The sequence below is a fragment of the Carcharhinus amblyrhynchos genome, chromosome 28 (assembly GCF_965287045.1).
Source record: "Carcharhinus amblyrhynchos chromosome 28, sCarAmb.v2.hapA, whole genome shotgun sequence".
Classification (NCBI taxonomy): domain Eukaryota; kingdom Metazoa; phylum Chordata; class Chondrichthyes; order Carcharhiniformes; family Carcharhinidae; genus Carcharhinus; species Carcharhinus amblyrhynchos.
Window position 1 is genome coordinate 16,040,703 of NC_137351.1, and position 12,489 is coordinate 16,053,191.

The 12,489-nt window shown below is 39.8% G+C and overlaps 2 protein-coding genes across 8 annotated transcripts in view; one reads left to right on the forward strand and one right to left on the reverse strand.

Moving 5' to 3' along the window:
- dennd4a (DENN/MADD domain containing 4A) overlaps positions 1-2,260 on the forward strand; it is a 150,595-nt gene extending 148,335 nt beyond the window's left edge. For all 4 annotated transcript variants that reach the window (XM_080214382.1, XM_080214383.1, XM_080214384.1 and 1 more), the window contains 2 exons: positions 763-827; positions 1,236-2,260. In XM_080214382.1, coding sequence (XP_080070508.1) covers positions 763-827; positions 1,236-1,372 — 202 coding nt within the window. In that variant the 3' untranslated portion in view covers positions 1,373-2,260. The remainder of the gene's footprint in view (positions 1-762; positions 828-1,235) is intronic.
- A 4,675-nt stretch (positions 2,261-6,935) lies between these two features.
- The window catches only part of slc24a1 (solute carrier family 24 member 1), a 55,908-nt gene continuing 50,354 nt past the window's right edge, over positions 6,936-12,489 (reverse strand). For all 4 annotated transcript variants that reach the window (XM_080214436.1, XM_080214434.1, XM_080214435.1 and 1 more), the window contains one exon: positions 6,936-10,209. In XM_080214436.1, coding sequence (XP_080070562.1) covers positions 9,960-10,209 — 250 coding nt within the window. In that variant the 3' untranslated portion in view covers positions 6,936-9,959. The remainder of the gene's footprint in view (positions 10,210-12,489) is intronic.

Here is a 12,489-nt window from a genome sequence, read left to right on the forward strand (position 1 = left end):
TAGTTTTCAACTCCCCTACCTTTAGGAAAAGATATTGACTTATCTAGCTGATCTGTGCCCCTCATTATTTTATAGACTTCTATAAGATCACCCTAAGCCTCCTACACTCTAAAGAAAAAGTCCCAGTCTATCCAGCCTCTCCTTATAACACAATTCATTAAGTCCCGGAAGCATCCTAGTAAATCTTTTCTGCACATTTTCTAGTTTAATAATATTCGTTCTATAATAGGGTGACCAGAATTGCACACAGTATTCCAAGTGTGGCCTCACCAATGTTTTGTACAACTTCAACAAGACTATTCCAACTCCTGTATTCAATGTTCTGACCAATGAAACCAAGCATGCCAAATGCCTTCTTCACCACTCTGTTCACCTGTGATTCCACTTTCAAGGAGCTATGAACATGTACCCCAGATCTCTTTTTCTTAATAGTTAGTGCATTGTAATTCTCCCCAATGCCCTATCATTAACTGTGTAAGTTCTGCCCTGGTTCAATCTACCAACATGCATCACCTCACATTTGTCTTCTTGTCCTCTGTGACCTTTCATTCTGTGAATTGTGGAAGTATTTTTACAATCTACCCCAAGGATGAAGATTAGCTAAATAGAACCAACTAATGTTAGCAGTTAATGACTCAACTGGTTCAAAGATAAATACTTCACGCTGAAATGTCAGTTTTACAAGAAATGCGCTGGGTTCGGATTAATTTATATTTCAAGCTCTTTGAAAAAAATTAATTTGTTTTATTTCTTCTTTTGAAGGAGTTTATACAGAGAGATTCTGTTCCTCTCACTTGTGGCACTTGGGAAAGACAACATTGATATAGGTAACATTTCTTATTAGGCTTTAAGATTTTTTTTCCAGGGTGATCATTCAGAACTAACCATGTGTGCTCTGTCACTTGATCCCTGTCTGACCCTGTGAGGGGAATCTTGTCAGTTGGTGCAGCAGCCTGCTTCATCCTGCTAAAAACAAACACACATCTCACAGATCTAACCTTGCATTCTAATTATACAGCCAACCTGTAAATGGCTCATTAAATCTGTCATGTTTATTAAAGCTGCAGACAAATGCAAGGAAATGTAATTTTACATGAGTGAGCTGGATTACAAAATGCAAAATAAGTTTGAAGAAACTATTCCTTTTAAATATTTTTGTCCCATTTTTTACAATGACTTTTTTTTGTGTGGTGTTGATGCATTATTTCTGTTATCACCTTCTATGTCTGAAACAGATGCATTTGACCGAGAATATAAGAAGGTGTATGACCGGTTAACTCCAAGCGAGGTGAAGTTGACCTATAATTGTGACCGGCCTCCCAGTTCTGGTGTTATGGAGTGTCGCAGGACCTTTGGTGAACCCTACCTCTAGGAATTCTAATTAATCAATGATGTGTAACTACCACGTTGCACGCTGTGCAGTGGAGGTTCAATACCCAGTCTCTCCAAATATAACATTGTTAAATTATGGTAACCTTTTGGTAGTTAGGAGATGGAAATGTACAGGAAATGAGTTAAATGGAAAGCTATGTAAATATAATTAAAATGGTATTTTAAATAGTTTTGTATCATATCGTGCTATTGGATCAGGTTAACAAGAAGGATTGCATAAATAATAGAGGGCTAAGCTCATCAGACTATGCTGCTAATGTGTACATAATGGCCCTGGCTACCATCACATCTCATCAAGTCTGTTACCGGTATGTCCCTTTTTAGAAGTACTTTCAATCTGAGTTGTATAAATGTTCATAGAGGAGAAATGCGTAGCAGAGACACTTTGTGTAAAAGTGACATGTTTTTCACATTTAAGAAGTACTTTTCAGTATTTGTATAATTAAATAAGGAAATCTTTTGATGCTATCTACCTTTATAATTATATATACTCAAATGATACAGCTTCTAAGTATGCTTGATACATATATGTGGTGCAATATGTTCTTTTTAGAAGTTGCTTTGCAGTTTTTGTGGTACTTTGCCATCTGAGAGAGAGAAATGATGCTTCTGGTCCTGTCTTCTGAATCCCTGTTCTGAATGGGAAAGGCTGAAGAAATTCAGTGAAAAGACCTTGAAGCTGTGTAGCGTGCGGGTCTGAGAAATGTGCCGTCAGTTTAAAATATATTTGTTGAGTGCTCGTTGAAAAGAAGTTGATTGAAATCAAATATAATGTGTGTCTAAACTCTCATTTTTTTAATGTTAAATATGAATTTCCTATGGGAAAGTTAAATTGTATTTATTAGCTTATTAAATAACATTTTTTGAATTATCTGTTACAGTTGCATTTGTGAATATGGAAGTCCACCAAACTGTAATGTCCAATAGATTTTTTTTTATGCTGCCTTGTTTTTGTTTAACCTCCTCGTGATGCTTTGCAATTTAGAACAGTTTTGTGTATTTTAGTTAAATCTTCACACAGACAAAAGGTTGAAGGATCCAGGGCTTGAGTCTTTACGTGCATTTTGTAAAACAGAAAATGTTGTATAAGAAGACATTTAAACCTGCCCTTTAAAAGAAATGTTCTGGAACACAGCCAAGGTACATTGGCAGAGCTTTATTCATTCATATATAAACTGCCTTTCCCACCAACCATCTGCTCCACATGAAGGAATAGGACTTTTGTTTTACATGGAAACTGTGTCCACCTTCATTGCTTATTATTCCTACAGGATATTAAAAAAAATGCATTTCTTGCTCCTTTTCTTTCACTTGTTTCTACTGCATTTGTTGTTAGCCTAAGCTCAATGATAACATTATTGTCTCTCAGGGTTTTGGGTGACCAAGGCTGTACCTGGAGCCAGTGTCATCACATTCAGCAAGCTTGTTGTGAGGGATCCTCTTGGGAAGAGTGATCATTGTATGGTGGAGTTTCTGATGCAGATGGAGGAGGAGAAAGTAGGATCCCGGACCTGTGCCCTTTGTTTGACCAGAGGGGAGTACGATAGGATGAGAGAGGAATTGGCGAATGTAGATTGGGGGCGCTGGTTGGTCGGTAGGTCTGCTAAGGAACAGTGGAGGATCTTTAAGGAGTTCTTTCTTGGTGCTCAGCAGAAATTTATTCCGATGGTAAAGAAGGATCGTAGGAGAAGAGATAATCAGCCGTGGATAACAAAGGAGATAAAGGAGAGTATTAAATTAAAAGCTGATGCATTTAGAGTGGCTAAAAGTAGTGGGCGAGAAGAGGACTGGGAGAGGTTTAAATATCAACAAAGAATGACAAAGAAGTTGATAAAGGAAGAATAGACTACGAATCTAGGCTAGCGCTAAATATAAAAAAGGATAGTAAGAGTTTTTATAAATATATAAAAAGGAGGAGGCTGGCTAGGGTGAATGTTGGACCCTTAGAGGATGAGAGGGGGGATTTAGTGGTGGGGGATGAGGAAATGGCTGAGGCCTTGAATAATTTTTTTACTTCGGTCTTCACGGAGGAGGACACGAATAGTTTGCCAGGTGTTAACGATGGAAAGATGGTAGGAGTGGAGGGCCTGAATGAGATCATTGTTGCTAGAGAGGCAGTGCTCAACAGACTAGAGGGACTGATGGTGGACAAGTCCCCAGGACCAGATGGAATGCATCCAAGGGATCTGAAGGAAATAGCAGAGGTGATAGTGGATGCCTTGGTGGTTATTTTCCAAACCTCGCTGGATTCCGGGGAAGTGCTGGAAGATTGGAAAACAGCTAATGTTACGCCGCTGTTTAAAAAGGGTAGCAGGCAAAAGGCAGGGAATTATAGGCCGGTTAGTTTAACGTCTGTTGTAAGAAAAATGCTTGAATCCATAATCAAAGAGGAAATAGCAAGGCATCTTGGGAAGAATTGTTTAATAAAGCAGACGCAGCATGGTTTCGTTAAGAGGAAGTCGTGTCTGACGAATTTATTGGAATTATATGAGGATGTGTCTAGTGCGGTGGATAGAGGGGAACCGGTGGATGTGGTGTTTCTCGATTTTCAGAAGGCATTTGATAAGGTGCCACACAAAAGGTCGTTACAGAAGGTTAGGGGGCATGGAGTTGGGGGTAAGGTGTTAGCGTGGATAGGGGATTGGCTGTCAAATAGGAGGCAGAGAGTGGGGGTCAATGGGTGCTATTCGGATTGTCGGTTGGTGACTAGTGGAGTGCCCCAGGGATCGGTGCTGGGGCCTCAGCTATTTACCATCTATATAGATGATCTGGAGGAGGGAGCCGAGTGTAAGGTGTTGAAATTTGCTGATGACACCAAGATTGGTGGAACGGCAAATTGTGTGGAGGGTGTGGAAGGTCTGCAGAGGGATCTAGATAGGCTGAGCGAGTGGGCGAGGACCTGGCAGATGGAATACAATGTTGGCAAGTGTGAGGTTATCCACTTTGGTAGGAATAATAGTAGGAAGGACTACTACTTACAGGGCGAAAAGCTGCAGCATGCTACGGTGCAGAGGGACCTGGGGGTCCTTGTGCATGAGTCGCAAAATCCCAGCTGACAGGTGCAGCAGGTGGTCAGGAAGGCAAATGGGATGCTGGCCTTCATAGCGAGGAGGATTGAATATAAAAGCATGGAGGTCTTCCTGCAACTGTACAGGGCGCTGGTGAGGCCGCAGCTGGAGTACTGTGTGCAGTTTTGGTCACCGCACTTGCGCAAGGATATTTTGGCCTTGGAGGGAGTGCAGAGGAGGTTCACTAGGCTGATACCGGAGTTGAGGGGGTTGAGCTATGAGGAGAGACTGAATAGACTGGGCTTGTACTCATTAGAGTTTAGAAGGATGAGGGGGGATCTCATTGAGACATATAAGATGATGAAAGGGATGGATAGGATAGAGGTGGAGAGGTTCTTCCCACTCAGAAAGGACAGCAGGACTAGAGGGCACAGCCTCAAGATAAGGGGGGTGCAGTTTAGAACAGAGTTGAGGAGGAACTTCTTCACTGAAAGGGTGGTGAATCTCTGGAACTCTCTGCCCGTTGAAGTGGTGGAGGCTACCTCGCTAAATATATTTGAGACATGGGTAGATACGTTTTTGGTAGGCAAGGGGATTAAGGGTTATGGGGAGAAAGCGGGAAAGTGGAACTGAGGCACTTCAGATCAGCCATGATCTTATTGAATGGTGGGGCAGGCTCAAAGGGCTAGATGGCCTACTCCTGCTCCTATTTCTTATGTTCTTATGTTGATGACCTTGTGCACTAAGCCAATGTCTCACTTTAATAGAGTATTTTAATATTTAGACTGTTTAGGAAAGTGTACGTTAAATTTAAATGTATCTATTCGTTCACTCATGTTTGAGTTATATTCCCAATTTTTAAAAATTGCTTGTTGAAAATGACAAAGCCCCATCTAGTTCACACTCATAATCCTGGTGGTTCCTATTAAATAGGAATAGAGTTATTGATTAATCTCAACAATCAACCTGTATTGCTACGAGCAGGGTGGGAGGAGTGCACATTATCTAGCCCCACTACTCCACATGTCATACCAGTTAATTTCAAAATTCAACTTATTCACCAAAATAGCCCACTGTTTATCTTCTGTACTGGTACCCAGAACGACAGAGACTTTAACCAGGCTTCTTTCAGTACATTCAGAACAGTTGTTTATCATAACCAATTCTTGCAGCTTGTTGAAAAGTTTTGTTTTAATACACAGTTGTACTCTGGAGCTATATCTATCTCTCCCCTAGCCTCCATGCTTGCACAGGCATGAAAGACAAACAGGCAGGGTCCCTTTGCAAAGATTGGCTTTGGAGGATAGATGTTATAAAATAAAGGATAATTTTTGCAGGGTCTTGACACTGTCAATCTGGAATTCCCTTGGAGATGGATGTCTGAAGATTCTCACCAATGGGACTTAAACATTGAGGAAAATATTGGGCAGGATCGATTCTTCTTGTCTCAGCTTTACAAGTTGAAATGCAGACATTTATACTCAAATGAAGATTCTCTGTCAACATTAAGTTGCATTCGTGAAATATTAACACAAAATTCTGCTGAATAATGAGGTGAGTTGAATGTATATTGAGGAGTGTGCCTTGTAGTGGAATCAGTAACATGGGCTGCGAGCTCTTTCAGTAGAACTGAAGGTCAATATTTTGTAAGCTTTTATATTTCTTATAATATAATTCATTGTAATACTATTATCAGTCTTGATTGGGAATTAATACTAACTGGAAGACTGTGTGTGGTGACTCACAAGGTGATTGTGAAGGTTACCATGATGGCCATTGCAATTACATTGTGGTGCATTCCGTGAATATTGCTGCTTAAGAAGCTCTTAATGCTATACTGAGTGGTTCCCAATGATACATATGTGAAGAATCTTAATACTTTCCAAATGCACTTGATTAATTATACTTCAGCATCTATTAGTATTTTCTTCATGGAAACTTTTTTATAATGAATGGATGGATAATACTTGAATCAATAGAACACTGCTCAGTGTAGCTTCCCATAAGAAATAGAAGCAAATGAGGAGCAGAAGTGGTTAGAATCCGGAATGCACTGCCTGAAAGTGTGGTGGAAGCAGTTTCAATCAATTAATTTAAGAGGAAATTGGATTATTATCTGAAAAGGAGGAATGTGCAGGGCTATGGGGCAAAGATAGGGGAGTGGTAGAAGGTGACCTGCTTGTTCAGAGAGTCAGCAGAGAAATGACTGGCTGAATGGCCTCTATCTCTGCTGAAATCATTATAGAATGTCTGCGCACCCTGATCCACATCAGCCTGCCTTCAACTGAATACAGTACTCAGTCTTTCCCCTAGTGCAACACTGGAGATCATTGTGTGTATCCTTCCTGTCACAAGTTACTTCCTGGTGTCACAATTTTGGTCTTTTTTTTGTTAACGATCACCATTCAGTTTTACTGTGTCAACTGTCATAGGTTATTCAGTTTCTGATTGCTGAGTGGCTCATTGGGGCAAGGTTCTCTGTCCCACAACTCCGTCATTAGCATGCATTTAAAATATACACATATTAACTGACCATTGATAATGTCACAGGCATGTCACCAGTGTTTTAATAAATCTTTTGTAAATATTAGACATTTTATTACAAGAAAACAACCCAATCATTCTTACCATTTATTTCACTTTACATAACGCTTTCTGCAATCACACAATGCATCCAGCATTTTAGACACAGCTAAAAATGGGTTTAATCTTAAAGCAAAATGTAGTGAACCCTTGAAATTTATTACATATATATAATATAAAATCACCTTACTGCATTAGTTTTCTGAAGCAAACATCAGATGATATAGTTAATGCGCTGTTCTCTCTTTGAAAATATTAAGTCAATAAATACAAGTTTTTTTAAAAAGCACTAAAATGTTTTGACTTTTTAATTCGGAGTTGCTGCATGATATACTGATAGTTCACTGCGCTCTGTAACTCGACAGATAGTTCTGATTTCTTACATTCTGGCATTCCCCAAGTCTTCCCAGACACTTTCGACCATATGCCAAAAATTTTTACATTAGTTTTTCTGTCCTCCAATCCAGTTTCTTGAGTCTATTTCCATTTATATTATTCCCCCCAACCCAAAAGACAACATTATGAAGAGCCTGTTGTTTACCCATCATTGACGTGCTGGATTTTAGAATATTTGTATACTGACTCTATAGACAGAGAACATAGGAGGCCCTCCTGCAGTCTTTATGTTGCCAATCATATAGAACAGTCAGTGAATTCTTTCTCCCTTGTTGGTACTAGAACGTTCTAGAATTGTTATAAGACCTATCTGACCCATTTAATAGTACGTGGCCAAGATTTTACTAATCTTTGCTCAAAATGCCTCACTGACACTCACTGTAGCAAAAAAAAGGTTTTTTCATTGATCATGTATCCATCATGATGTCAGATAAAAGAATTCAGTTGAATGGATGCAGAGAAACTATTTACTCATCTATTGGGGACAGTCTAGGTCATGGTAGACTGACCTCGACCATCAGTTTATGATTAGAGTTCTAAAGTGAAATCGCAAAACACCTATTCATACCAAATGGTTTGAAAATCTGGAACTCCCCAAAAGGCTGTGAACACCGGAGGGTCAGTTGAAAATTTTAAAATCTTGAGTGATCGATTTTTGTTAGGTACTGGTATTCAAGTATTTGGAGCAAAATCAAATCAATAGCCTTGTGATACAGGTCAGCCATAATCTAACTGATTGCTGGGACAAGCTAAAGGGACTGAATGGTCATACCCTGTTCCAAAAATACTATTTAACATACCACAGTAGGGGTGGCACGGAGGCAAAGTAGTTAGCACTGTTGCCCTACAGCGCCAGGAGCCCGGTTCAATTCCTGGCTTGGATCACTGTCTGTGTAGAGTTTGTATGTTCTGCCCATGTCTGTGTGGGTTTCCTCCGGGTGCTTCACAGTCTGAAAGACGTGCTGGTTAGGTGCATTAACGCAAATAGGCACCAAAGTGTGGTGACTAGGGGAATTTCATAGTAACTTCATTGCAGTGTTAATGTATGCCTACTTGTGACAATAAATAAACTTAAACAAATAGAATTAGAGAGCAATAAAGTCTAAGGTAACACAAAGCATTCAGTAATAATTCAAGACAATGCTGATGGTGTATAGCTCATACAATAGGAAGTGAGACAATAGCCATGAACAATGATATTACAAACAGCAAAAACATTTCGCTTTATATATAAAAATAGCTTATGATGTATTTAAGGGTTTGTGCCTTCTTGAAAAATGAGAGCACCATTCCTATGAAATGAGATTAACTAAACATTAAGTAGATTTGAATAATTAATGGGGGATGGGGAAGTTGTACAGTTTCAGATTTAGAGAAAGGGAGATGAGCCTCGATCATTTATCAAGAGGAAGGATTCAGCAGTGGGGAAATGTTTACTTTACTTTTGGCACCCAGCATCTGAAAATACTTCTCCGTGTGATTTAGACCAGATTACATATTGGGTGAAATTCCCTCTTGAACTACCTTTATCAGAGCATCCGCTACAACATGATTACTGACAAATTAATTTCTACAGCCACCACTCCTTGCTGCAAACTATTTCAGATTGCTGGTTTACACACCTGGGATATCAGTATTATATCAAACCAGTGAATTTGGTTCCTTTTTTATTAAACTGGTGTATTAACCGATTTATTTCCATTTACCTTCAAGACTTTAATTTGCTTCCATGCTGTAGTGTCAGTACTGTGCTGCAGCAATTTTATTCCTTGCAGACAGATCCATCAAGAAGTGGGTTGAGGATGCTGAGTTTATGTCAAATCAATGTCACCAGGATTAAAATAGTGACCCTAGAACTGGTCTGTTTACTATCTTTGGTAAGATTGCTAATTGGTAAACTCTGCAGTTACTGTTGTGTTTTTAGCCTCTGATTTAGCTTCCTCGAGTATCCATTTTGTGAAATTGTTGTCGTTTTAATTAATATTGTGTTAACTAACTGATGAAAGAGAGATGTTTATGGAGATGTGCCACTGTTTTGAGGCTAGTTCCTAGTCAAGTTCAGTTCAAAGAAGAATGATAGTTGGGCAAATTTTTTAACAAGTTTTTAGAACTTTCTTTAATGACCTTTACTTTAGGTGGGAATAATTCACATGGTTTCCTTGGACTGTTTTTTATGGTTGGATTCTATGCCTCTATTACTGAAACATAAACACCAAGTATTGAAGTATACATTGGAGTTATTGTATCATTATTCATTTTTCAGCATTATTCATATCCATGTCTGAAAACTGGGTTCACTTGTTTCTGCCATACCTTTAATACAAGATAATAGGGCCTAGTTAATTAATGTTCCCTTTCCCCTCTTGCCACACCAGTAGTTTTCACATTTACTGTTAAAAAAAATCATTGATTTGGTAGGAATGAACGGATCAAATCAACAGCAATAATGACATTGTTGGGTATGGAAGGGCTGATGCTTTAAAACATTTCAATCAGCCTTTGTTCTGGCTGTTTTACCGTCATTTAAAGTTTCAATCCTCGGTAGTGTCCTCTGTTAAGTCAAAAATAGAAAATCAGAGTTCATATGGACACTGGGCATACTATGACCCTGTCTTCCAACAGTACGCTGATGATTAAAAACGTAAAGTAGAGACCAAACATGGTGAAGCCCAATAATTTATTCATCTTCCACTTGGAGAGGCCAATGGAGATTATCACGAACAGCAGCATCAAGAATAGTAGTACAATGGCACAGAACAGGCCATTACTGCTGACTGGAACTGGATGGAATTTGTTAGAAGCAGCATACAATAACCAGGGCACTGGAAGCCTGTCATACAGAAGAAAAAGAATCCCAAAGAAGGTTAGTAGATGAGCAAACATCATTGTGAGAAAGCGAGTGATTGTGTGAATGTTAACATTTTTACAACGACTTGGGCTGTTTCACTGAAGCTATGGCATTATTTCATGCTCTGAAATGCTGCATGGTGATTTTGGCTGGTCTCAAGCTGATGTACAGTAACATTGAGCTAATGGGGTGGTAATTTACTAACCAAGTTCAAGCCAAAGCAAACTCAAGCCCAGCTACAGACTGACACACATACATACACCAGTTAGAAAATATACACTACTCCTTTGGCTAAGCTTGAGAACCAGAGGTGACAAAATTTAATGCCTTAAATTTGTAATTTTGATGCTCAGATCTCTGCATTGTCTCACCCCTTCATATCTCTTAACTACTAGCCCTGCAACCCTCCTAAAACTCCGCGTTCCTTAAACCTTAGCTTCTTGTGCATTCCTGTCTCACCACTGGTGGCCAAGGCACTAAGTTCTGGAATTCCCTCCCACACCTCTCTCTTTTCCCGCATTTAAGTTATTCTTTAAAACTTACCTCTTTGACCAAGCTTTTGACTGCCTGTCCAAATATAATATCGTCTCAAGTGGCTTCTCATCTTATTCTAAGATCCATTCTAATATCTCCTCTTTGGATCAATTTCAATTTCTTTGGTTATGCTCCTGTGAAGGTGGTTTCATTATTTTGCTATTTTAAAGGTGCTATAAATTTCCAAATTGTTATAAGTGGTAAAAGCTATACCGTGTTGAGAGGGAATTAAATACAATGCTGCATGAATGTGATGGTTTGTTCCATTGACAATGTTTACGTTGAAGTCAATCATTTTTATTGTATTTGTTTTTCAATTCTCACCCAATGGTTATACCTGATCTGGGCTGAGTACCAGAACACCAGCCTGGTACACTCCAGGGAGCTATGTAGGTGAAACTCCACATCTCCTATCAGTGGAACTTTCATAGTGAAGGTCAGAATTTACAACACAGTTTTTGATCATGTGCCCCTTTCTTTATACCAAAGGAATCCCTGTATTCAGCTAGCCTCCAGTAAAGATGAAGTTTGTGTTGCAAGTGTTATTTTTATATGATACGCCTTAGCTGCTGGAGCCTAACATTCACCAAATCCCAACCACCCCATGATGTCCTGGACAGTGGCTTGAGCCAATAACTTCTGACTCTGAGGTGATGGTGTTGCCCCAGCTGTGGCAGTCTTCCCCTTGTAATCCTCTACAGAAGGTAACATGTTGCAACTCATATGTTCAAGATGACTATTTAACTTGAAAAATCGGGATCAAGGGCTGAACAAATCTGCTGAAGTAGGACTCACTGCCACTCCACCTGTGTGACTAGCAGTCAGCACACAGCCTTCCGGTCTCAACATTGAATTCAACAACTTCAAATGATTTGCTGTACCTAACCTTGGCCCCCTTTGTTTTCATTCTATATTATTTTATTTCTTACTATTCTCTACCTTTTATTTCTTCATTGTCTTTCTCCATTTTTCTTCCCCCCCCCCCCCCCACATTCTTTCTCCTCCCCCCTCCGCATTCTTCCCCTCCCCCTACATTCTTCCCTCCCCGCACTCTTCCCCCCCACCCCCCGCATTCTTTTCCCCCTACTTCATTCCCCCTTCCCTTACCTTTTCTACATTCTACCTCTGTCCCGTTTTACCCCCCCCCCCCCCCCCCCCCCCAAACATCTCCATCTGTCACAGTTTACAGCTTCTCTGCTGTTTGGCCATTCACATCCTTTATTCTCTTTGTGGACGACTATTAGCAGCCTATTCCCCTGATTTCTATGGCAATGACTCATCTTTCATTCTCTCACCCTGCAGTATAAATATCTCCCACTTTCAATGCCGTTTAGCTTTGACAAAGAGTCATCTGGACTCAAAATGTCAGTTCTTTTCTTACAGATGCTGCTAGACCTGCTGAGATTTTCCAGCATTTTCTCTTTTGGTAGCAGTCAGCACATCTCTGACTGCACCTAACACCATGCTCACATCTACAACACCAGAATCGTGTGCTGCTCTGAGTGTTTCCACACAACAGGATTTGAGAAACAAACTGTACATGCCTGCTTTTTAATTAGTGTGAAATATCTGTCATGTTCATAGCCTCTCTGAGGCACTGTACCCTTCACAATCTGCTATGTTAGTACGCCTTTGAGTTTTCAATTAGTTGAATTGCACTAGGATAAAAGGCCCTTTGAACCTATTAAAATCATTGCTTCTTAGAAAAAGTTGGAACAGACAACAAGC